The 23731-nt window shown below is 37.3% G+C and overlaps 1 protein-coding gene across 1 annotated transcript; it reads right to left on the bottom strand.

Moving 5' to 3' along the window:
* Positions 1-22951, bottom strand: LOC131984260 (SH3 domain-binding protein 5-like). Its single transcript, XM_059349113.1, has 9 exons — positions 22304-22951; positions 21639-21701; positions 17003-17131; positions 6297-6461; positions 5997-6127; positions 5643-5685; positions 4386-4602; positions 2671-3054; positions 1-1054 (listed from the first exon to the last, which is right to left on the bottom strand). Exons 1-9 carry the CDS (start codon positions 22391-22393, stop codon positions 879-881), a joined length of 1398 nt encoding a protein of 465 aa, XP_059205096.1. The 5' UTR covers positions 22394-22951; the 3' UTR covers positions 1-878.
* Positions 22952-23731: the final 780 nt, after the last annotated feature.

Below are 23731 nucleotides of genomic sequence, written 5' to 3'. Positions count from 1 at the left end.
ATAAGAGTTATCAGAACTATTGTCCCTTGTTGTGAACCCCAACTTAAAGATATAAGTAACAACAACTCACAAACTTGTTTTTGAGCAGACAACTGGCTTCCTTTGTTGTGCTAACTTACATTATTGCCCTAAATATCAATGATTTATATTTCCAAGTTTTACCAACTTAAATCACTGTTTTCGGCCAAAAAATACAAGTTGGCTTTTTTTGCAGTGCACACATCCTTCTGTGTCGTCCCATTTTGATCCTTGTGAAGATTCAGTTCCCAAAAAGACCCACTGTTGATATTAATGCAAAAAAAAATATCTCTTTGTGTTTCCAACTGTAGTATGTTTACACTGATAAATGTTTACCACATTAACTCTGACACATAACTATAAAGCTGTAGACAGGTTACACCGTTATTGAGATGATTGACAGCCTCTACAATATGCCAAATAATGAAAATGTGCAATACTGCTATACAACACACATTTCTTTGTGGCACATTATAGACTTGTTCTTCTTTTAGAGAAACAGAGCGAGTAGTAACAGTTCAATGGCAAAAAGTTATATCCTCTTTGCAACAGGAGACAAGGAGGTTCATGGGAAATGTAGTCATTTTAATAACTCAAACACTAATAATACCAATAGAGACCAATCTATTTGACAAAGATGCACTGATGTTCAGTTACACTACGTATAGCACCTTTAATATGACACCATTGGATGTTCAGACAACATGGAGACATAGAGTCAGGTTTGTTGGAGCTTCCATTGTGCAGGTTGCTTATTTGATGAAGCATTTTTATCCTGTCCCGCTCCATCTTCTGCCCCAGAGTCCAGTTTGAGGCTTGAAGCTGAGCACAGTGAGTGTTTTAGGTGTGACAGACGTTCGTTAGACACTGTTGAGTAACAGAATGCTAGTAGAAGAGCTGGGAGAGGAAATTTCAGGGTTAATGAAATGGGGGTCTTGTTCGTCCCCAGAGTCCCCTTCTTGTTTTTGTGATACAGTCAATGTTAGCTTGTTCAAACCGGCTTCTAGCGTCGCCTCTGCTCCCTCTGCTCTGTCACCTGCAACACACACACAGAGGAAATGCTATAGTTATAAATGTGCAGGTTAAAGTAAATCAAGAAATCAGGGATAGTTTGTTTCAATTTAGTTGATAGATTGGTCATTTGTATTTTGTTAAACCATAAAAAAACAATATTTATTAATACTTTCAACAACTTTTTCCATCGTCCCAAAAGGACAGAATCAAACTATTAAGAAACACTGATCATTTTAAGGAAAAAAATCACAGTTAGATTTAAAAGTGTGCAACATTGAAACCAGGTTTTGAAAATATGCACAGTATAATTTTAGATAAACCCTGGCTTAAATCCATCAGCTTTGATTAATATTGCTTTGAAGTAATATATGGTATACAACTTATAATGTAAGTCTCACACAGTCTTAAAGGGACGGTACATTCAAGTGTTGTTCTATTAATCACTCTAGATTGCACAGTGATACGGTTGTTGGGTGTAGTTAATTAAAATAGTTCCTACATGAAACTCTTCACAACAAGGTCTGTGGATTATCTTGAGTAACCATGTCATGATTTCTCGAAAGAAACATTGCTTTTGAATTTATTACCTTATTGTCGCTTTAAGCACCACAAGTCGAGGGCCATCTAGTTCCATTATATTAGAGAAAAGACAGACATCTCTATGGCCATATCTCCAGTTATCTTAAAATGCTAACTTATTGTGGCATACAGTGCAAACGTCTGAAATCTGCTCCAAAAGTTCACATTTTAAAAGGAAGGGAGGAGTTTTGCAAACTCTTTGGAGACCATAGGAATGAATGGACCTCCGGTTAACATGCAGCAGTACACAGAACTATGTGGAAACGAGGCGAAAATACACTGACGTGAAATATATATAATGATCTTCTGATCAGAGAAGAGAAGTGTTAAACCAAACAAAATGTTGAACTATTTTTTTTTTAAATTCCACATTTTAACCCTAGATAATATTGGAGGGTATTACATACAGCCAGAATGTGTAAAAAAAACATATGACTTCAGGTAATATTTCGAGAAAAAAGTTGCAAATTTACTAGATTAAAGTGGCAAATCTACAAGAAAAAAAGTCGCAGATTTAAGAGATTTTAAGTGCCAAATGTATGCGAAAAAAGTTGCAGATTTACGGGAAAAAAGTGGGATAAAAGCAACTTTTTTCTCCCAGATTCACCACTTTAACCCTTAATAGGGCACTCATTGAAATACTTGCAAATTCCAAATTTCAACCCTAGAGAATATTGGAGGATATTTCATACTGCCAGAATGTGTAAAAAAAACCATACGAAAATAATATTTTGAGAAAAAAGTTTACAAGATTAAAGATAAAAATGCGTAGATTTATGAGATTTAAAGTGGTGAATCTGGGAGAAAAAAGTTGCTTTTTCCCAATTGTTTTTTTATAAATCTGCAACTTTTTTCGCACAGATTTGCCACTTTAAATCTCTTGAATCTGCGACTTTTTTTCTTGTAGATTTGCCACTTTAATCTAGTGAATTTGCAACTTTTTTCTCAAAATATTACCTGAAGTTACCAAATATAGTTCTTTGCCTGATAAAGGGTTAAACATACAGGATGAAGAATCACATCAACACACATGTACACACTGAAGTGATGAACACACACCTCTCTCCTGGTCGCAGTCTGGAGAGGAAGCTCCACTGCACTGGCTACGAGGGCCAAGGAGAGGGGAGGCGTGCCCAGAATCACACGCCGAGTCTGGGTCATGAGAGCCACAGGGGCTGGCTAACTCCAGTCCACCGGGACAGGAGGAGGAGGAGAGGACGGGGGAGGAGGGACAGGAGGAGAGGGAGGAGCAGGCGGTGTAGAGCGAGGAGGCGGGGTAGGAGCAGGACATGTCCAGGGGGGTGGAGGCGGAGGTGGAAGGTTGGGAGGAGGAGGAGGAAGGTGAGGAGGGCGTGGCTTGGGGTGAGGAGGTGGAGTGAGTGTCGGCCTCCTCCTCTGAGCTGCTACTGTGACCTCCCTCTTCCTCAATTGATACGGACACCACTGAAACACACACACACACACATAGATATGAACATTAAACATGCAGACACACAGATGCACCAACAGAACAATAACGTGGATGGATGAAGTGGATTCCTATTCGTTTCTAAGCCTCAGGCGCGTAAAAACGACAAAATATTTTATCGGAAGTGCCTTTCGTTTAGACGGTGACGCCGTTTTTGGGGCTTAAAAACGCAAAAATCTGAAACCACTAGGGCTGGGCGATATGGCCCTAAAATAATATCACGATATTTCAGGCTATTTTTGCGATAACGATTATTCTTCACGATATTACGAAATACTTAAAAAGATATAGAAAATATGATTTTTTTTTTTTAGTCTGTATAAATAAATAAAAATCTAAAATGTAGTGTGAAGTGCAAATCTCAACAGTTGCCAAATACAAAAAATTTACTCTTGACTCTTGAGTATGAGCAAATAATAAAAATAACCATTTAGGGGTTCCGGGGGCATATTTTAATGACATTTTGTAAAGGAGAATAAAGGTTCTTGTATGTTTTATTTAAGGCATCTTATTTTGACAGTCTCCTTGTAAGTTCTGTGGTGGATTCTCTTAACACACTGTGCTCTTATTTTGAAATAAACAAACATGTGGGATTATTTCCATGGTGGGACCTTCAAGCTGCTCTGGCAGCTCTAATAAACTTACAGGAGTCTTTCCACCAAATGTACAGGATATGTACAGATAGTATTAGTGAACAGAGAAGGATCTGGAATTACCTCCATCACATTTTGGATGCAGCAATTGGTGGGAGGAGCCAGACGGCTGTGAACGAGACCTGGGAGATCTAGTGATGGTGGAGAACTTTGTGGAAGGAGTAGCTGATGAAAATATGTGGTGTGAAAACATCCACATGCCCAAAGATGCTTTTATGGCTTTAAGTGATGCCGCCTGGCTGCATACAATCCAATTCACACACTTCACTACCACCCCAACTCAGGAACATTGACTCACTCCCTCATTTCAAATCACAACTCAAAACACGTCTGTTTAAAACTGCTTATTCCCTCTGATCACAATTACCCTGTTCAATCTATCTTCGTATTGTATTGTTATTAATTCTGTGTATTTTATTGTATTTTATTGCTGAATCTTTTCTATCTTTTTTTGTACGGTGTCCTTGAGTGCCAAGAAAGGCGCCTCCAAATAAAATGTATTATTATTATTATTACTTTTGCGTCACCGTATGCAGCAGATTTCCTCTCGAAAACGCTCGTCTAAACGCAGAATAAAAAGTGAAGCCGTGACGCCACTTTTGCGTCTTCTGTTCAGACCGTCACCATGGAAACGGAGCCTCAGTTACACTCACTTGACAGACCGTCTGACTCCATCTTAAAGTTGGTGATGTCCTCGTTGCCCCCGTCTCCCTCCGCACCGACACCCTGTTCCCTGGTTCCCATGGCGACGGATCGTCGCTGGGCGTGGATCTCTTCGGAGATGCTCTCTAGGTTGCGTAGCGCCGCGCGGTAGTCGGCCTTCGCAACTACAAGTTTGGCCTGACGCTCATCCACATGACGCTTGAGTTGCTATAAGAAATCAAACACAGTTTGTTAATAGTCTTAAGTAGTTATTTTGGATTGGGTTGTAATGTTTTTCTTTTTATCCTTTGTATTATTATTGTATATATTTGTTTGAGTAGTTACCTTGGATTGGTATGTAAGATGTTTTTTTTTTCTTTCTTTCTTTTTCTCTCTTATTTCTTTCTTTTCTCCTTATTGTTGTATAGATTTATGATGATTTTAAACTCTAAGCTATATTTATACAGGGTTTATTTATTTTTTATTTTTTTCTCAGGGTAAATGTATATTGTAATTGTTTGTAATTTTATTCTATTTTGTAGATGGTGTAATTGTATATTGGATTTTTATAGTATTGTGATTTTGTATGTAGTTGTAAAAGCCCAACTTGGGACGGGAGTTGAAAATTAGCTGAAGCTATATCTCTGTATGCAGCACATCAGATGCATGTCCTGTATCTATGCTAACTGCATTGTCCCTATCAAATAAAATAAATTAATTAATAAAACTGTTTGTAGATATGAATTATATACATTTACACAGACAACAACAGTGTTTCCGAGGCTAAGTGAGCATGACATTCACATCTACACAGTCAGGGCTTAGTGCTTTCATCCCTAATTGAACATGACCAATGATGTGTTCCAGACAACTCAGACATCAAAAGCTTTGTAAACTCCTACCTCTAAATCAAACTACAATGAAACCTACTAGTAACCTCTAGTAGGTTATTGGTTGTAGGAAGTGCAGTTGGAAGCAGCTAAAGCTCCGCTAACAGTATTGCTACCTACCTAAAACCATCTCCTGTATGTGAACTGCAAAAATATAATTGTGTTTTAAATCTTGTAGGTTGCTTTATCAAGGACTTTACTTCATTATTACGTAACTGCACTTCATATTCCATTATTGGGACAACAGTAGTACAAGTGAGACGTGAAAATAATAATAATACTCATTTTAGAAAGTTATTGAGTACTTGAACTAAATATCTTCTGGCGCTCATGCAAAATAAATAAATAAATTGTTTAAAAGCCTGCTAACATACATACCTCAAGCTGTAGATAATACTTGGCTTTCAGTTCAAAATACGGCCTACAGGGGGAGAAAAAGAAGAAAAAGTTAGAGAGAAGGAGGGAGAAATTGTGCCAAGTGTCACTGGAGAAACTGCTGGAAGAATAACACTCCTCTGTGAGCAGTCACATTCCTTGGCTCTTACAAACGGAGCACACCCCGACACTGCACAACCAGCTCATGAAACATCTGGACTGCATCAGATGACATAAACGCAGCCCTGCTTTCTTACACACAAACACACACACACACACACACACACACACACACACACACACACAGGGAGGCCTAAGGAGGGGGGAGAAGAAAAACACAGTGAGAGAGGCACAGACCTGGATTTGTTGATGGAGCGTTTGAGTTTCTTCTCTAACTGCCTCATGTGGCTGATACAGGAGTTGTAATTGGCTGCTGTTTTTTTGTGTTCAGCTTCACTGCGTGTTCTCGCCTGCTCCGCCTCCATCACCTGAAACAATCAACAACTGTAGAAACCAACCAAATGACGGATAATTTCAGTATCATCATGTCGACTAATTCCACTTTCATAATCAGTCAGAAGGCTAAACCTCACCCTCAAGCACATATGACTTGTCAGAACGAAACCTTTTCGGTATTTTGCATCATCATGTCCTTACCCTCTGCGTGGCGTGGTTGAGCATTTCCTGCCAGGCGGAGTCAAACTGGCGGCTGTCCTCCTCCAGCAGCCTCTCCTCAGCCAGGGCGATGGTCTCCTTGGCTGCCCGCAGGATCTCCACCGCCCGCTGGAACTCCTGAGTGGCCTTTTGGGCTTCAACCTGGGCCTAGAGTTCAGAGAGAGGGGGCAGTTATTATCACATCGAGTGCATGGGCGTATTATAAGTATATGGGCCCCTGAACACACACATGCAATAGGCCCTACCGCCAGACTTTATGTTTGTTTAGTTTCTTTTTCTTGTTGTTTTGTGTCATTTTGTAGTTATTTTGCTTCTGGTTGCTCTGTCTCTATTTCTTTTCAATTTCTGTATCATCATCAGAAATTTTACTGAGTAGGATAAACCCCTTGAGAGGAATCCTCTCGTTTTCGAGGGGGTCCTAAACTACATTACAAAACAAAACACTCAACAATTTACAGACATACAACAACAAAGACAACAGGCATCAACACAAACATAACAAACAAAAAAATGAACACAAGAATGAACACAAGAATAATCACAACCTCTCAATGGCCACAAGTTGGCCATAAAATTATCCTAGTAAAAAGAAGTAACATAATATTATTGTAAATTGGAATACCATTTTAAAAAATAAATAAATAAATAAATAAATATGACATAATATTATCTGAAACATGTGCAGTTTAACTCAAAATGAGAAGACAGGGCATATTTAAAACTATGAAAAGACGTTAATGATCGTATGTTTAAAGGAAGATTATTCCAGTCCGATGGCGCTTTGAACTTAAATGCTATCTTTATAGTTCTGTGACTCTTTCTAGTAATTTAGTGTCTCTGGAGTTGTTTTGTCCCTTTGTAGTAATCTTGTCTCTCTTTGAAGTTGTTTTGTGTTTATTTTAGTCGTGTTGCATCTCATTGTGGTTTTTTGCCTCTTTGAGGTCCTTCCATTTCTCTATGTAGTTATTCTGTGTCTGTTTGTAGTCACTTAACGTGTCTTTGTAGTTGTTTTGTCCCTATTTCTAGGCATTCTAGGCCGCTGTTCTCTTTGTTTTTGTTGATGTTGTAGTCTTTTTGTGTTTCCTTGTAGTCCTTTTGAGTCTCTTCCTGTTTTGTGCATTTCTCTTTGAGTGACATTTATCAAGTGAAGGCCAGGGGGCCCCATGACACTCTGGGCCCCTGGACATGGGCCAGTAGGCCTGTTCAGTAATCCACTCAATGATGAAATGCTAAAGCGAAGTAGCTACAAGTGTCCTACTTGAATATACTAGCCGCATTAGCTTTTAGGTGGTAAATATTCTGCTGTGGAGCTCAGGGTTTAAGGATGCAATGGGATTTCACTCAGTTCTGATGCCATGAAAAGTGAGAAAGTGCACTGCAAAAAAGCCAACTTGTATTTTTTGGCCTAAAACAGTGATTTAAGTTGGTAAAACTTGGGAAAATAAATTATTGACATTTAGGGCAATAATGTAAGTTAGCACAACAAAGGAAGCCAGTTGTCTGCTCAAAAACAAGTTTGTGAGTTGTTGTTACTTATATCTTTAAGTTGGGTTCACAACAAGGGACAATAGTTCTGATAACTCTTATTTCTTTGTTGTGAAATGCGGGAAAGCAGTGAAATTCGGTCATTAGCGAAAGCTAGCGGCTAACTGATGCTAGCGGCTAACTGATGCTAGCGGTGCTGCTTGTTACAGTTACAAGAGTTGAGCAAACTCAAAAACAAAACTTAAAATATTTAGTTTAATTGTCCAACTTAAAATTGTATCGAAGTTTATTGCCTTGAAATTTTGAGTTCACCCAACTTTTCTTATTTTGCAGTGTGTGAAAAAGCATAACTCATTAAGTTGACACTAATTTCTACCAGCAAGTTCTTCTCACATGGTATCAGTGCATCAGTTGTCCCTGTGTGGCTTCCAGTGTGTGTCCGTGTTTATTCCTCTAGTTCCTCTGGAGGAAGCGTGGTTGATTCCTTATGACAGCCATAGAGGAGGCGAAAAGATCCCACACAGATATACACGCACAGAAAGACAACCGTGCCTTGATCCAATGGACAAACAGCAGCTTTGTCACTAAGAAAATTTGACACACTGTCAGTGGGCTCGTCCTGCCCACAGTCACAGTCAATGGGAGGATTCTTCCAATCATGCTGGACATATTTGGTCCCACTCTCTCCACTGAGACAGGCGTGACTTAAAGGTCAGTGAATGCTCAGCAGTTACGGTAACTCCTAGCTGAGGTCCTGGAATAAGATAAGAAATAAATACGGAATATTTGTTAATCTAATGGAGACCTTTATCTGGTGGAAAGAAAAAGCTGAGCTGAAGTCCCATATTTAATGTCAACATCGGGGACTCTCAGATGAAAATGTCTTACTGTTGTGTATGTTTTATATGATATACACTACCGGTCAAAAGTTTTAGAACACCCCAATTTTTCCAGTTTTTTATTGAAATTCAAGCAGTTCAAGTCAGATGAACAGCTTGAAAGGGTACAAAGGTAAGTGGTGAACTGCCAGAGGTAAATAAAAAAAGGTAAGCTTAACCAAAACTGAAAAATAATGTACATTTCAGAATTATACTATATTAAGTAGGCCTTTTTTCAGGGAACAAGAAATGGGTTAACAACTTAACTCTATGGAGTCTTGGGCTATTTTGTCCAATTTTGAATTCTTTTCATGTCTTTGTAAGTCATTTTGTGTCTTTTTGTGTCTTCTTTGGTCATTTTGTGTCTTTTTTAAGTCATTTTGTGTCTTTTGGTGTCTTTTTTTGTCATTTTGTGTCTTATTTTAGTCCTTTAGTTCAACATAAAATGTGATTTTGAATCTTTTTTTTTACTTTCAAAACACTATCATGCTCAATAAAGAATTTTAAATGTTGCAAATGTGCATTAATTTTAGAGTACACTGAGACATTAAACTGCATAATTTTCAATTAAATTCTGGGAAAGTTGGTGTGTTCTAAAACTTTTGACCAGTAGTGTACATATGCCATGCATATTGAATATGATGTTGGTTTTTGGGAATGCTCTACCTCTACAAATCCAAAATAAATCACAAAAAGAAGAATAAAAGACAGCACTCTCATCCTCCTACACATGTTGCTGATTTTCAGTTGAAGAAACTGAAATGTTTTATTGTAGGCAAAAAGGTTACAGCAAACACATCTGTGAACAATTCTGCTCCGAGCTATTTGGCAGTATCACTTTACATCCAAAATTATGCAACAACTGGCCATCCCACTGATTCTTCTCCTCTGCTCCTTTAATAGCTTGATAGGCTTAGTGTACATTCTGTTCAGTACTGCGCTTAAATGGGACATATTGTCCTCCGAAGTGAAGGGTAATAAGTTGTTCTAAGTGGTGTGTAACTTTGACATTTTATCACATTTACACTGAGTTTGTCAGCATGTTCGTTTCCTGTTTTAACTGTATTCTCTGTCTGCAGTGATTGGATACTACAATGGAAACAAACTCTGCTAGTCTAGATTGTGTTTCCATCATTGAGCAATTTCAATGGATTATTGTATGCAGTGCTGCAGCTAAATGGCCATTTTTAACTGACTAAAAAACATCCATTCATACTACAACTACAAACATTTCCCAGCAGCACACATTAATAGTTTGAAATCCAAATGTATTTCCATTTCAGATTCACCACTTTAAATCTCATAAATCTACGCATTTTTTCCCAGTAGATTTGCCACTTGAATCTCGTAAACTTTTTTCTCAAAATATTATTTTCGTATGTTTTTTTTTTTACACATACTGGCTGTATGTAATATCCTCCAATATTCTCTAGGGTTGAAATTTGGAATTTGCAAGTATTTCAATGAGTGTCCTATTAAGGGTTAAAGTGGTGAATCTGGGAGAAAAAAGTTGCTTTTTCCCCACTTTTTTCTCGTAAATCTGCAACTTTTTTCGCGTAGATTTGCCACTTTAAATCTCTTAAATCTGCAACTTTTTTTCTTGATTTGCCACTTTAATCTAGCAAATTTCCAACTTTTTTCTCGAAATACTACCTGAAGTTACCAAATATAGTTCTTTGCCTGATAAAGGGTTAAAGGGAACTGCAGTTTTCTTTGTCCGTCTCAACGAGCTACTCTTACTGAAGTAAAAGTACAGAAGTATCAGCATCAAAATGTACTTAAAAGTATCAAAAGTAAAAGTACTTTTTATGCAGAATGGACCCACTTGGATTGTTTTATATATTCTAAAAATATATTGTTAGATTATTTCCCAAGGTAGGGCTCATTTTTACTACTTAATATACTCTTATGATGTTCAATTTTAAACATGTTAACATGTTTAAAATTGTGTTTTAACAAACATTTCATATTAATTATGTTTTTATGTTAAATCTTGAACTGAAAAGTAACTAAAGCTGTCAGCTAAATATAGTGGAGTAAAAGTACAATATTTGCCTCAAAATGTAGTGAAGTAGAAGTATAAAGTAACCTAAAATGGAAATACTCAAACAAAGTACAAATATCTCAAAATCGTACTTAAGTACAGTACTTGAGTAAATGTACTTAGTTACATTCCACCACTGCATATACATATGCCATGCATATTGAATATGATGTTGGTTTTGGGAATGCTCTATCTCTACAAATCCAAAATAAATCACAAAAAGAAGAATAAAAGACAGCACTCTCATCCTCCTACACATGTTGCTGATTTTCAGTTTCATTTTCAGTTTTCAGAAACTGAAATGTGTCTTTTCCGTCTCAGCGAACTACTCATTTCACATTTAACAGCTTTAACATAACAAACTCCCAAAAGGTCAGTTCGGTTCTCTCAGCTGTTACACATTTTTTCTCACGGCCTTCCCTGGCTTTCTGTTCCTCCCTGCCACCCTTGGCCATGTTTACGATAAAAGCTCCGACGGTGATGTGAGCAGGCACAGATCTGCATCGTCTCACACAAATTGCAGAAAATCTATAAGCTGGCAGCTGTTGCGTCAGTATTGTTGTGATATCTTGAGTGTTGCAGTGGTTAGATAGCCTATCGTTTGCTCCTTGGAGAAGGTGAGGAGATAGAGGAAGGGAGTGGGAAGATAACAGTCTCTTTCTGTGTAATCTCTTAGTTTGACTGGCAAAGATGAATCCCTCCGCTTTGTCCCCTATCACAGTAGTTCTCAACTTTTTTGAGTTGCGACCCCCAATTTAACATGCATGTTGTCCGCGACCCCCACTCACTGAGCAGAATCTCACAAGCACAGTTCAGATCACCCAAAAAAGAAACAAAATGACCAAAAAAGACACAAATTGACCACAAAGTGATCAAAATAAGACACAAATTGACCAAAAGACACAAATTGACCAGAAAAAGACAAAAAATTACCCAAAAAAGAAACAAAATGACCAAAAAAGACAATAAACGACCAAAAAAAGACACTAAACGACCAAAAAAAGACACTAAACGACCAAAAAAAGACACAAAATTAGCAAAAAAAGACATAAAATTACAAAAAAAAAACCCACAAAATGACCAAAAAAAGACATTAAGTGACCAAAAAGACTAAAACACATTAACACATGAACACTTTAACACAGTGGAGACAGAGCTGACTTCCAAAATGATTTGGAGACCCCCAGAAATCATCTTGCGACCCCAATTGGGGTCCCGACCCCAAGGTTGAGAACAGCTGCCCTATCATGACCCATTTCCCAGGCTCGGAGAGACGAGGAGGCGCAGGGGAAACAGAAGGAGGATGATGGATATTTGATGAGGAGAAACAAGGAGCGAGAAATAGCGAAGAACTTATGGAGGACGGGACTGGCAAAATAAAAAATAACTTAATAAATAAATGAATTACACTGTTAAAAAAATACTGTTTAATTTACGGAAAAATACCGGCAGCTCTGGTTGCCAGAACTTCACCGTAAAAATGACAGTGAGTGGATTTTCTATTCTAAATTTAAATGTAAATATCAGCAAAAACTGTAATATTCCCGTTATTTTTAGGGTAATTGCGTCATTCATTCACACATCATGGTATTTCTCCATACATTTTGCATGAAAATGTTATATTTTTACAGCAAAACTGCATGTTTCTTCCAGTTTATGACAGAAAAAAGTAAAAGTTTTGTGCTATTCTTTGATTTACGGTAATTAAAAGTGTCTAATACGGTGATGTACAATTTTTAATTTTACGCCCTATTTCTGATGTATTTGACAGAGTTTTACTGTTATTTCTACAAACATTTTTTACAGTGTACTCAGTAAATGATTTAATATGCCATTAGATGTACCCCAAACATGCTCTACTGTTTTATTTACCTTTATATTGAGTCCCTATTTTTTAATCTTTAAATGTTTTCAAGCAATTTCTTAAAGGTATATGAATCATTTTCAAATCATTTACATACTTAATATGGTGTTAAAAATGTTATAATGAGTGTAAAGCTATTAATAAACTAATAATTATGTTTGTTTATAGTAAAGTAATCTATTTGGCATTTATAAATTATAGTTCAACATTAATACATTTTCTATTCACCATTCTAAATGGCCTATATACGGTTTATAAATGATGATTAAACATTAATAAACTATCTGTTTACCATTTATAAATGGTCTTTTTACCATCTATAAATGATGGTTATTGTAAAGTGTTACCGTTTATTTTTAATTTGGGCGGTAACACTTTACAATAACCATTTATAAATGGTAAACAGATAGTTTATTAATGTTTCATCATCATTTATAAACCAAATATAGGTCATTTAGAATGGTAAATACGTTATTAATGTTCAACTAACTACATCATTTATAAATGGCAAATAGATGGTATATTAATGCAAGTTTATAGTTACTTTACCATTGACAAACAATTAAATTATAATTAATAGTTTATTAACAGTTTTAGTTGCACATTTTAACACCATATTAAGTATGTTAATGATTTTGAAATGATTCATATACCTTTAAGAAAAAAAAAAAAAAAAAAAACATCACAATAATGGTGATTTCCACCCCTACTATTGAATAAATTGAGAGGAAAAAAAACTTAAAACATGCTCTGTAGGAATACATCTGATGAATTATAAGTACACTCTTCCCAGTGAAAAAAAAAAAAAAAAAAAAGAAACTGGTTGAAAAACATTTAAAGATTAAATATGTAAAGCACTTTGTAGATGGTTTATAATTGGTTTATAAACCATCTATAAACATCACTTAGTTGGTTATTGTGTTACCATTTGGGCTACTTCCGTCCTCCATAGGAACTGAGACTTTAACGCTCTCCATCAATGGATTTTGTCAAGTTAGAGATAAGAAAGTCACCAAAAAGTACCCGTCCGTCACAGGACTTCCTGCTCTGAGCCGCAGCTCACTTCCTTTCTCATGCAGAGTTGTTGTTTACTCCTAGTGTTGTCAGTAGCTAAGCTGACCAAACACACTGACTGTGTGAGTCTAAATGCAAAAACTAAACAAATGAGAAATTATAGCACCCTGGTGAGTAACGTGCATCAAAGGTGGAGGAAAAAAAAAAAAAGTTCTGTTATCTTTGTGGCCCAGAAGCCTGCTGAGCATGCAAATGACGAGCACTGTTATCAGTTAATTAACTGGATGTCACGACTGTCTGTAAGGCAACAATAGGATGCTTTGGCTCTGAAATGCCATGACACACTGCCACTTCATACATGCATGACACTTATTCATATCAGGACTGTGTTTATGGGTGTGTGCAACTGTGCACATGACTCGTTGCTGATTCACGTGTCAGACACATGAATTAGCATCCTGTCTGACGCCTTCGTCTTTAGAAAGTCTTCTCATTTACAGTTTTCTTCTGGAGGTGAGAGATGGAGGGTGAAGTGACAGGAACAGAGGGAGACAGAGCTACACTTCCTCACCAAATTAACTAATTAGAGAAACATATTTCCAAAAATTTAAATCCGTCAAAAAAGGTTTTTTAAAATGATCAGATGAGGAAAAATTGCCGCTCCTCCTCGGGGAAGAGTCACAGAGGTGTGGATTAGCAGCAGTTTATGTTTCTGCCTGTATAAATGTATACAATGGGTATAGATTTATAATTACTAATTATGATAACTCTTGTTGCGCATTTTATGAAATAAAGCTCCTGTTAAAAAAATTAAGGTAGCAGATTAACACGACTGATAACTATCTGTAAAGACCTGTTGGTTGTTTTGTTTTTATTTTTTTTATTTTATTTTTTCTTCTTTTTTTTGCTGGGACATTTAGATTGTATGAATTATATATTGATTGTAAATATTGTTCAATGATTGTAAATATTGCTTTCTTTTATTGTTATTAGTTTTTCTTTTCTTTTAAAATGAATAATAGAATTATAATAATTTATTGTCAATATTGCTTTCCTTATCTTGTTATCTTTTTTTCTGATGCTTGCTTTGGCAATATATACATTGTTACGTCATGCCGATAAAGCAACCTGGTCTCACAGAAATCCGTGAAATAGCCACGGATTTCGCTTAACTCAAAATCTGTGGAATAGCCACGGAGTCACTCAAATTTCCGTGAAACTGACATGGATTTCGCTACAATGCAAGTTAATGACAGTCATATCCCGTGGCTATTGGTTTGTTCCAAGTCACGTGACTTTCAAGGTTCCGGCGGTCAGAACAAAAAACATGGCGGACAGTTCTCTCATTTTTTGTGAAAAATCAATATTTTGACTTAGTTTCTGCATAAAAATGGATTTTGATCACATTTCTAGCGAGAAATAAATGTTTTATTTTCTAAATATTCACTCAGTGAATGTACATAATCACTTTGTATGTTGGAATAGCCACGGGATATGACTGTCATTAACTTGCATTGTAGCGAAATCCGTGTCAGTTTCATGGAAATTTGAGTGATTCCGTGGCTATTCCACGGATTTTGAGTTAAGCGAAATCCGTGGCTATTTCACGGATTTCTGTGAGACCAGGTTGCAATAAAGCCAATTGAATTGAATTGAGAGAGAGAGAGAGAGAGAGAGAGAGAGGTTTACAGGACACAGACAGCCAGACAGACAGCCAGTGGTGCAGAAGAGAATGCTGGGTAAAAAGGACAAAAGATAGGACAGTACAGGCAAATTCCTATACACCGCCCCCCAGTTTGATGGAATGTAGGGGGATAAACACGGGGGGTTGGGGGCTGAGGCTGGCTTATGGGTGGGGGTAGGTTGTCTGTGTGCGCGTGTGTGTGTGTGTGTGTGTGTTTCTAGTTTAGGGTCAGTGAGGGTAAGCATTTGAATCCCTTTAAAATAGGTCAAGTATTAAATATTAAATATTCATCCATAAATCATGACCAGACAATACGCCAGTTTAACCGGGAGGGGGGGGGGGCTGCATCGGCTTGCTCTGTTTAATCCCCCTGATCATGCACACACACACACACACACACACACACACAGACACAGACACACACACACACACACACACACACACACACACACACGTACACACACACACACACACACACACACACACACACACACACACACACACACAGACACAGACACACACACACACACACACACACACACACACACACACACACGTACACACACACACACACACACACACACACACACACACACACACACACACAGACACAGACACACACACACACACACACACACACACACACACACACACACACACACACACAAACACACAGACACACAGCCACAAACACACACACAGACACACACACACACACACACACACACACAGACACAAACACACACACACAGACAGACACAGACACACATACACACACAAACACACACACACACACACACAGACACACACACAAACACACACACAGACACACACACAGACACACACACACACACACACACACACACACAGACACACACACACACACACACACACACACACACACACACAGCTAGGGAAGGCTTTGGATCTTTTCAAGTGAATGCAGGTTCCATCAAAATTCAAAACCTCCCGGTAATCCCAGACTCTCACGTGTTGCTGTCAGAAGCAGATGCTACTGACAGGTAGTTTGTCATATTGTAACAGAGATAAGCTAGGACAGACACACACACACACACACACACACACACACACACACAGGCACACATGGAAACACACACTATAAATATATATATACACACAGTCTATTTTAGTGTGTCACCTAAGCTCTGACACACAAATGTCATCCTTCTGATGAACGATTCATAAGCTGCTTCCTGATTGGCTGAGAGCAGGGGGGCGCTGGACTCTACATTTTTGGTGCTGGCCAATCAGATCAAAGCCTCAACAGGCTGGAGCAGTTTGACAGTAAAGGACATGACCTACTGCAGAGGGAACAACACAGTTTAAAGCACTGAACACTGGGGAAGTCGCCCTACATTCTGTCTTCCTGCTGCAGCAGAGCAGCTAAGGATGCAACACAGATTATGAAAAATATGGCAAGTCTAGCAGTTTGAGGACAGCTCAGACAATCCCTCTTCCTGGCAGTGTGTGTGTGTGTGTGTGTAGCACCAGTGTAGGAAACAGAGGTGTGAGAGAGTTTAAAAATAGGCCTCACGTGACTGAGCTCCCTTTAAGTAGATATAAGCTGAGCTCTTTAAACTTCTCATCGCTAATCCTCAGTAAGCCTGCCCTCACACTCACCGTCTGCCGACCTCAGTCACTGCAGCTTTCTTCTGTGAGTGTGTGTGTGTGTGTGTGTGTGTGTGTGTGTGTGTTTACCTGTCTTGCTACTTTGCGGGCCTCCCAGTACGGTTTGGAGTCGTCCACAGCTCGTCCGATCCTCTTCACCTGCTCGTCCAGCTTCACTGTTGCTTCCACCAGCACGGCACGAAACCGCTGCCGGCAGTCCTACACACACACACACACACACATATTATAATATATATATATATATATATATATATACACAAAATCTGTTTATTGAAGGATTTTCAGAACATCAAAAGTGCAATGCTGAATGGTAATTACAAAGACAAGGGATAGACATGAGTACAGCAATTAGCACCAATGTGTCCAGATAGATATGGATTGGGTAATATAACTTAAAGAGAAACAAAACACAGAAAACAAAAAACAAAACAAAAAACAACCAAATGTAACGATATACAGAAAAGAAGGCAAATATAACAAACAAATAAAATCTTCATATGTAAAATAATCCCTCCCTAGTCACTGCCAATAAACTACAATAATATGAGCACATTGCCACATCTAAAACCAAAATTAAATTAAAAATAAGCAGAGTACTTAGCTTTGCTAAGCTGCACCTAAAAGTCTTCACAGAGTCTGGAACGCATTAAGAAAAGGACCCCACGTTTTCTGAAATCTCCCATTTTATTGCTTAAGCGAGTATCTAACCTTCTCCAATTTTAAGCAGGACATGATTTCTTCTAGCCATTGTGCATGAGTTGGAGAGGAGGCATCATAGTACGTTGTTTAGTACGTTGTTTTTCTTTGGATAACTCCACCTCTGCCTCCACGAACCCAAAAATAGCGATCAACAGGTTTGGTTCCACATATTATCTTTTAAATCAATCAATCTACAGTCATAATACTGCATTATAAAACTCTGGGTTAACTGGGTTAAGTTAGTTTTGTAATTTTCTCATTACAACTCTGTGTATTTTCTCATGTTTTATGTTTTAATCTTAAGCCAACAAGTTGGCTCTCCTTGTCCTGCTGGCTCCGATCAATTTGGCCCGGCGCCTCGACAGCAGCTCTTCTAACTCAAGTCATCACTAAACCATTACCCCAATACAAGCACATGCAGTGACACACATGGTGAACTCATGTTGAAATTGTTTGTTAGCACTGATGTTGCGCAATTGTTAACACCTATGTTCGTGTTTCTGCATTTTTGGCATACAGCCCAAGGTGGATGAGCTCTATCATCACTGATCTATACGACAGTGTTACAGAGTGTGTGTGTGTGTGTGTGTGTGTGTGTGTGTGTGTCTGTCTGTGTGTGTGTGTGTGTGTGTGTGTGTGCCTATATGTGTCGTCTTTTACATAGAGGAGAGTTTGAAAGGCAGCAGCACCTGCATCCTCTTCATAAAACTGACGGAAGACTACAAGGAAGGTTAAAAAAGGGAAAAGGGAAAGGGCGCTGCAGGAAGCACGCTTCCTGTGACATCACTGCGTTTCCTGACTTCCTGTTCCTGCAATGAGAGAGTGACGCAGCATGCAGGTTTGTAGGCAGTGGTGGAATTTTGAGGTACATGTACTTTACTTGAGTATTTCTATTTTATGTGACTTTCTACTTCTATTCCACGACATTTAGAGGCAAATATTGGACTTTTTACTCCACTACATTTATCTGACAGCTTCAGTTACTTTTCAGGTCGAGATTTAACATGAAAAACATGATCAATTTAAAGTGATTAGACATTTTATTAAATTAAACCACATAACAGTATATTTAGTGGATAAAATGAGCCCTGGCTTGAGAAAATAAACCACTGCTTAGATAACTGCATCAAAAACAATAATTAATAATATATTTGAAAACCTGAGTGGGTCCATTCTGCATAATGAGTACTTTTACTTTTGCATTTTGATGCTGATATTTTATGAATGCAGGACCTTTACTTGTACTGGAGTAATCTCACATTGTAGTATTAGTACTTTTACTTAAGTAAGAGATCGGAAAACTTGTTCCACCACTGCTTGTAGGTGATGGCGCACGCTTTTCATCTCCAACACACACAATCTTGAGAGGTGGCAGAGAAGAGAAGTTTAAACCTAAACATGGATTATTTGACCTCGTTGCCTCGGCTTTTCCTGAATCCTCTGAATCTCCTGTACATTAATCAGCTCGCAGGCAGCCAGCAGCACTTTCACATTCTTCAGCTCTACCCAAAATTTAACATGCATGTTGTCCGTGACCCCCGCTCACTGAACACAATCCATTCAGATCACCCAAAAAAGAAACAAAATGACCAAAAAAAAGACACAAATTGACCACAAAATGATCAAAAAAGACACAAAATTACCAAAAAAAGACACAAAATTACCAAAAAAGACACAAAATTACCAAAAAAAGACACAAAATTACAAAAAAAGACACAAAATTACAAAAAAAGACACAAATTGACCAAAAAAGACACAAAAGGACCAAAAAAGACACAAAATGACTTAAAAAAATACACAAAATGACTAAAAAAAGACACAGACTGACCAAAAAAAGGAAACAAAATGACCCAAAAAGACACAAATTGACCACAAAATGATCAAAAAAAGACATAAAATGACCTAAAAAGACACAAAATGAAGGTGGCAGAGAAGAGAAGTTTAAACCTAAACATGGATTATTTGACCTCGTTGCCTCGGCTTTTCCTGAATCCTCTGAATCTACTGTACATTAATCAGCTCGCAGGCAGCCAGCAGCACTTTCACATTCTTCAGCTCTTGACTCTCATTCTGCCTCACCATGAATCGCCTTCTTTCTTTTTATGTTTGCTTATGTCTGTGCATATATTTATATCAGTTACACAACTGTTGCTTCAAGGTATTGCCAAAGAAGTAGAAAAAAATGTTATATTTTCCAAAAAAAGCAAAAAACAGCAGTTCATTCCTTCTTACCAGATGAGTAAACATGGCCAGGATCTATCTTCTGTTTTATCCAGAATTTACAGGATAAACATGAATTAAGCGCTAAATAACACACTGAGACAGAAAAGAAACAAAATGACCAAAAAAGACACAAATTGACCACAAAATGATCAAAAAAGACACAAAATGAGCAAAAAAAGACACAAAATTACCAAAAAAGACACAAAATGACAAAAAAAAGACACAAAATTACCAAAAAAAAGACACAAATTGACCAAAAAAGACACAAAAGGACTAAAAAAAGACAAAAAAATGACTAAAAAAGACACAAAATTACCAAAAAAAGACATAAAATGACCTAAAAAGACACAAAATGAACAAAAAAAAGACATTTAGTAACCAAAATGACTAAAACATATGAACACTTCAACATAGTTGAACAAATGTTACATTTTCCCAAAAAAAGCAAAAAACAGCAGTTCATTCCTTCTCACCAGATGAGTAAACATGGCCAGGATCTATAAGTTTTATCCAGAATTTACAGGATAAACATGAATTAAGCGCTAAATAACACACTGAGACTTGTGTATACAAACCCTGTCCTCTCCCTCTGTGTGTCGCTACATTTATTCCAGCTCTGGTTTGTGGCATTCGGACCTGAGTGAAGGTCTAATGAGAAACAGAAGGGGCCTACTTTTAGGAAAAGAAAAACCATGGCCTGCCTCTGGAATGTTTTAAACATTTACCAGTAGGGTTACTGTTCAGCAAAAGTCAAAAGTACCATCCATATCTGTTGTTCCTCAATGCATTTTACAGCCTGTTCCTCCTTAAAAAGTCTAGGCATGTTTTAAAAGAAAATAAGTAGAGCACTTGGGTTTTGTCAAAATGACCAAAAAAAGTAAACATGGCCAGGATCTACAAGTTTGATCCAGAATTTACAGGATAAACATGAATTAAGCACTAAATAACACACTGAGACAGAAAAGAAACAAAATGACCAAAAAAGACACAAATTGACCACAAAATGATAAAAAAAAGACACAAAATGACCAAAAAAAGACACAAAATTACCAAAAAAAGACACAAATTGACCAAAAAAGACACAAAAGGACCAAAAAATGACTAAAAAATGACTAAAAAAAAGACACAAAATGACAAAAAAAAGACAAAATGACAAAAAAAAGGAAACAAAATGACCAAAAAAGACACAAATTGACCACAAAATGATCAAAAAAAGACATAAAATTACCTAAAAAGACACAAAATCGCTGCATTTTACAGCCTCTTCCTCCTTAAAAGTCTAGGAATGTTTCTAAAGAAAATAAGTAGAGCACTTGGAATTTAGATTGCTCCAAATCTGCCATTCAGATATTCTATTTAACGTTCAGCTCGTAGTTATTATGCCTCTTGTAGCACTGAGAGTTTAAACAGTGCCGTGTTATTAAGGAGGAGTGACAGTCGCTGCTTCACTTTTTCCACATTTTCCCTCAGAAGCAGCTACCGCATTTAGAAAAATTTCCATCTTTGCAACATTCCGTGTAAACTGTTTCTGTGCTATGACCTTGTTGCTAGGCAAAAACACAAAAACCAAAGCTGGAAACAGGATTCATTACCTACGTACATCAGGATTTCTCACTTGTTTAGAGTCAGATTTTGAGTTTTAAAGGCTCTGTGAGATAGCTGTTTTGTTGTTGTTGTTTGTTTGTTTGGTTTTTGCAGCACAGCTCAGCCATGACTGGGAGTGTTTACCCCAGCGGGGAGAGGCTCTGATGATAATGACAGTCATGTTGGTGGTTGGTCTTACCTCCAACTCACTCTCCCAGCGGTTAATGTCGTCTGTAGACTGGTTTAACTTCTCCAGCTCTCCCTGTTTACAGAAAACATGGAGGGAAAGAGAAAGTGAAGGGTTGGTATGGTTAAAACAGTGTGTGTGTGTGTGTGTGTGTGTGTGTGTGTGTGTGTGTGTGTGTGTATGCATTACTAGAAAGCAATTAACATTGAATAATTTAAGTTTAATTGAAGTTGCTGTATATTCGTTTCATTAACAAATAATAATAATAATAATACATTTTATTTGTAATGCACTTTACATTACAGGAAATCTCAAAGTGCTACAGGTTAAAAGCATAACATTCTAATTATAAAAAGGATCAAAAAAAAAAAAGAAAAACAGAAAACATACATACATAATCTAAAAACCATCTAGATGGGAGGAACCAAAGGTTTTGCTAAAAAGGAATGTTTTTAGTCCTTTTTTAAAAGTCTCTATGTTTTTATTTAACGTTTAACATTAACGTATTAAAGTATTAATATTTCACATTTTATTGGCTTTAAATTCCATTTAATATGAGCTGAACATTTCCCACACAAGCTGACTATTTCTCAATGGGCTTCCCATTTTGTCCTCAATGTCACTTTCACCAGTGGTGGCCACATCTGGATATAATTTCATTTTTTTTTTTAACTCACCTGGATTCTTGGATCCACTTCTTCTTCCTCCTCTTCAACACACTGTGAGTCCTCCTCGCAATTATTATTCCCATTTCGTAAAGGATCCATTTTCAGGAAATCAGGAGATTTATTTATTTATTTTTAAAAGCGAAAGAAAATGTGGGTCTTCACTGCAAACAAAGCGCGACCCCGGGGTGCTGGAGTGGGTGATCCGCCCTCACTAACCTCTACACAGGCTGCATTGCATGCTTCAGGCTTTGTGAGCTTTCAGGAGGAGCAGAAGGAGCAGAGGAGGAGCAGAGGAGCAGAGGAGCCCGCTGTCTGCAGAGGAGCGCGTCTGGCCGCTGGGAGATCACACTCACTGTGGAGGATCACAACCTCAGGGATCGGCAACTGTGGAAAAGAAAGTATCAAAATAACTATAAGCGTCAATACGGTCACTTCCTGTTGTGCTTTCAAAATAAAAGCCCACTTAGTGTAGCGGCAGACGTCAAAACTGGCAGGCAAGGGTATTATAATATATAATAATTGTCATACTGTGTCCACAATCTTAATAAACTGGTCTTTTTAGACATTATCAGTGGTAATGAGGGTGGAGAGAGTTCCCCTACAATGGATAATATCAATTCAGGAATTGAACTGGTGACATTCCTGTAACAATACATGTTGCATGATGTTGATTACAGTAAATCTCATACTGGAATTTTGATATATACATTTTTAAACAATGCATTTTTTTACACTTTCTCAATTTTTCATTGGCTTAATTTACAATAGCCAATACTAATAAAATAGCCATTAACAACTTGTGATGAGTTGTTATTGTAATAATAATAATAAAATTATTAATAATAATAATCATAATAATAATAATAATAATACAAATATATTTTATTTATAGAGCGATTTACAAGGTACTCAGTGAAGCTTTACAGTTAAAATGCAGTTACAAATAAAAACAAACAATTAAAATCAACAACATACATTAAAAGCAGTTTTGAACAGGTGGGTTTTGAAAAGTTTTTTGAAGGTGGGTGGATATGAGCAGTCTCTTATGTTTTCAGTAGTTCTCAACCTTTTTGAGTCGCGACCCCCAATTTAACATGCATGTTGTCCGTGACCCCCGCTCACTGAACAGTCTCACACGCACAGTTCAGATCATACAAAAAAGAAACAAAATGACCAAAAAAGACACAAAATGACCAAAAAAAGACACAAAATGACCCAAAAAGACACAAAATTACAAAAAAAGACACATAATTACCAAAAAAGACACAAATTGACCAAAAAAGACACAAAAGGACCAAAAAAAGACACAAAACGACTAAAAAAAAGACACAGAATGACCAAAAAAAGGAAACAAAATGACCAAAAAAGACACAAATTGACCACAAAATGATCAAAAAAATACATAAAATGACATAAAAAGACACAAAATGAACAAAA

The sequence above is a fragment of the Centropristis striata genome, chromosome 14 (genome assembly GCF_030273125.1).
Source record: "Centropristis striata isolate RG_2023a ecotype Rhode Island chromosome 14, C.striata_1.0, whole genome shotgun sequence".
NCBI lineage: Eukaryota > Metazoa > Chordata > Actinopteri > Perciformes > Serranidae > Centropristis > Centropristis striata.
The sequence above is the reverse complement of the archived record's forward strand: the minus strand, read 5'-3'. Positions and strand labels throughout refer to the sequence as shown.

Coding starts and splice junctions, on each gene's coding strand:
- LOC131984260 (XM_059349113.1), bottom strand. CDS start 22,393: ATGGATCCTTTACGAAATGGGAATAATAATTGCGAGGAGGACTCACAG. Junction 6,462..17,002: donor CCCGCAAAGTAGCAAGACAG/GTAAACACACAC, acceptor TCTGAACTCTAG/GCCCAGGTTGAAGCCCAAAA. Junction 6,128..6,296: donor TCAACCACGCCACGCAGAGG/GTAAGGACATGA, acceptor TGATTGTTTCAG/GTGATGGAGGCGGAGCAGGC.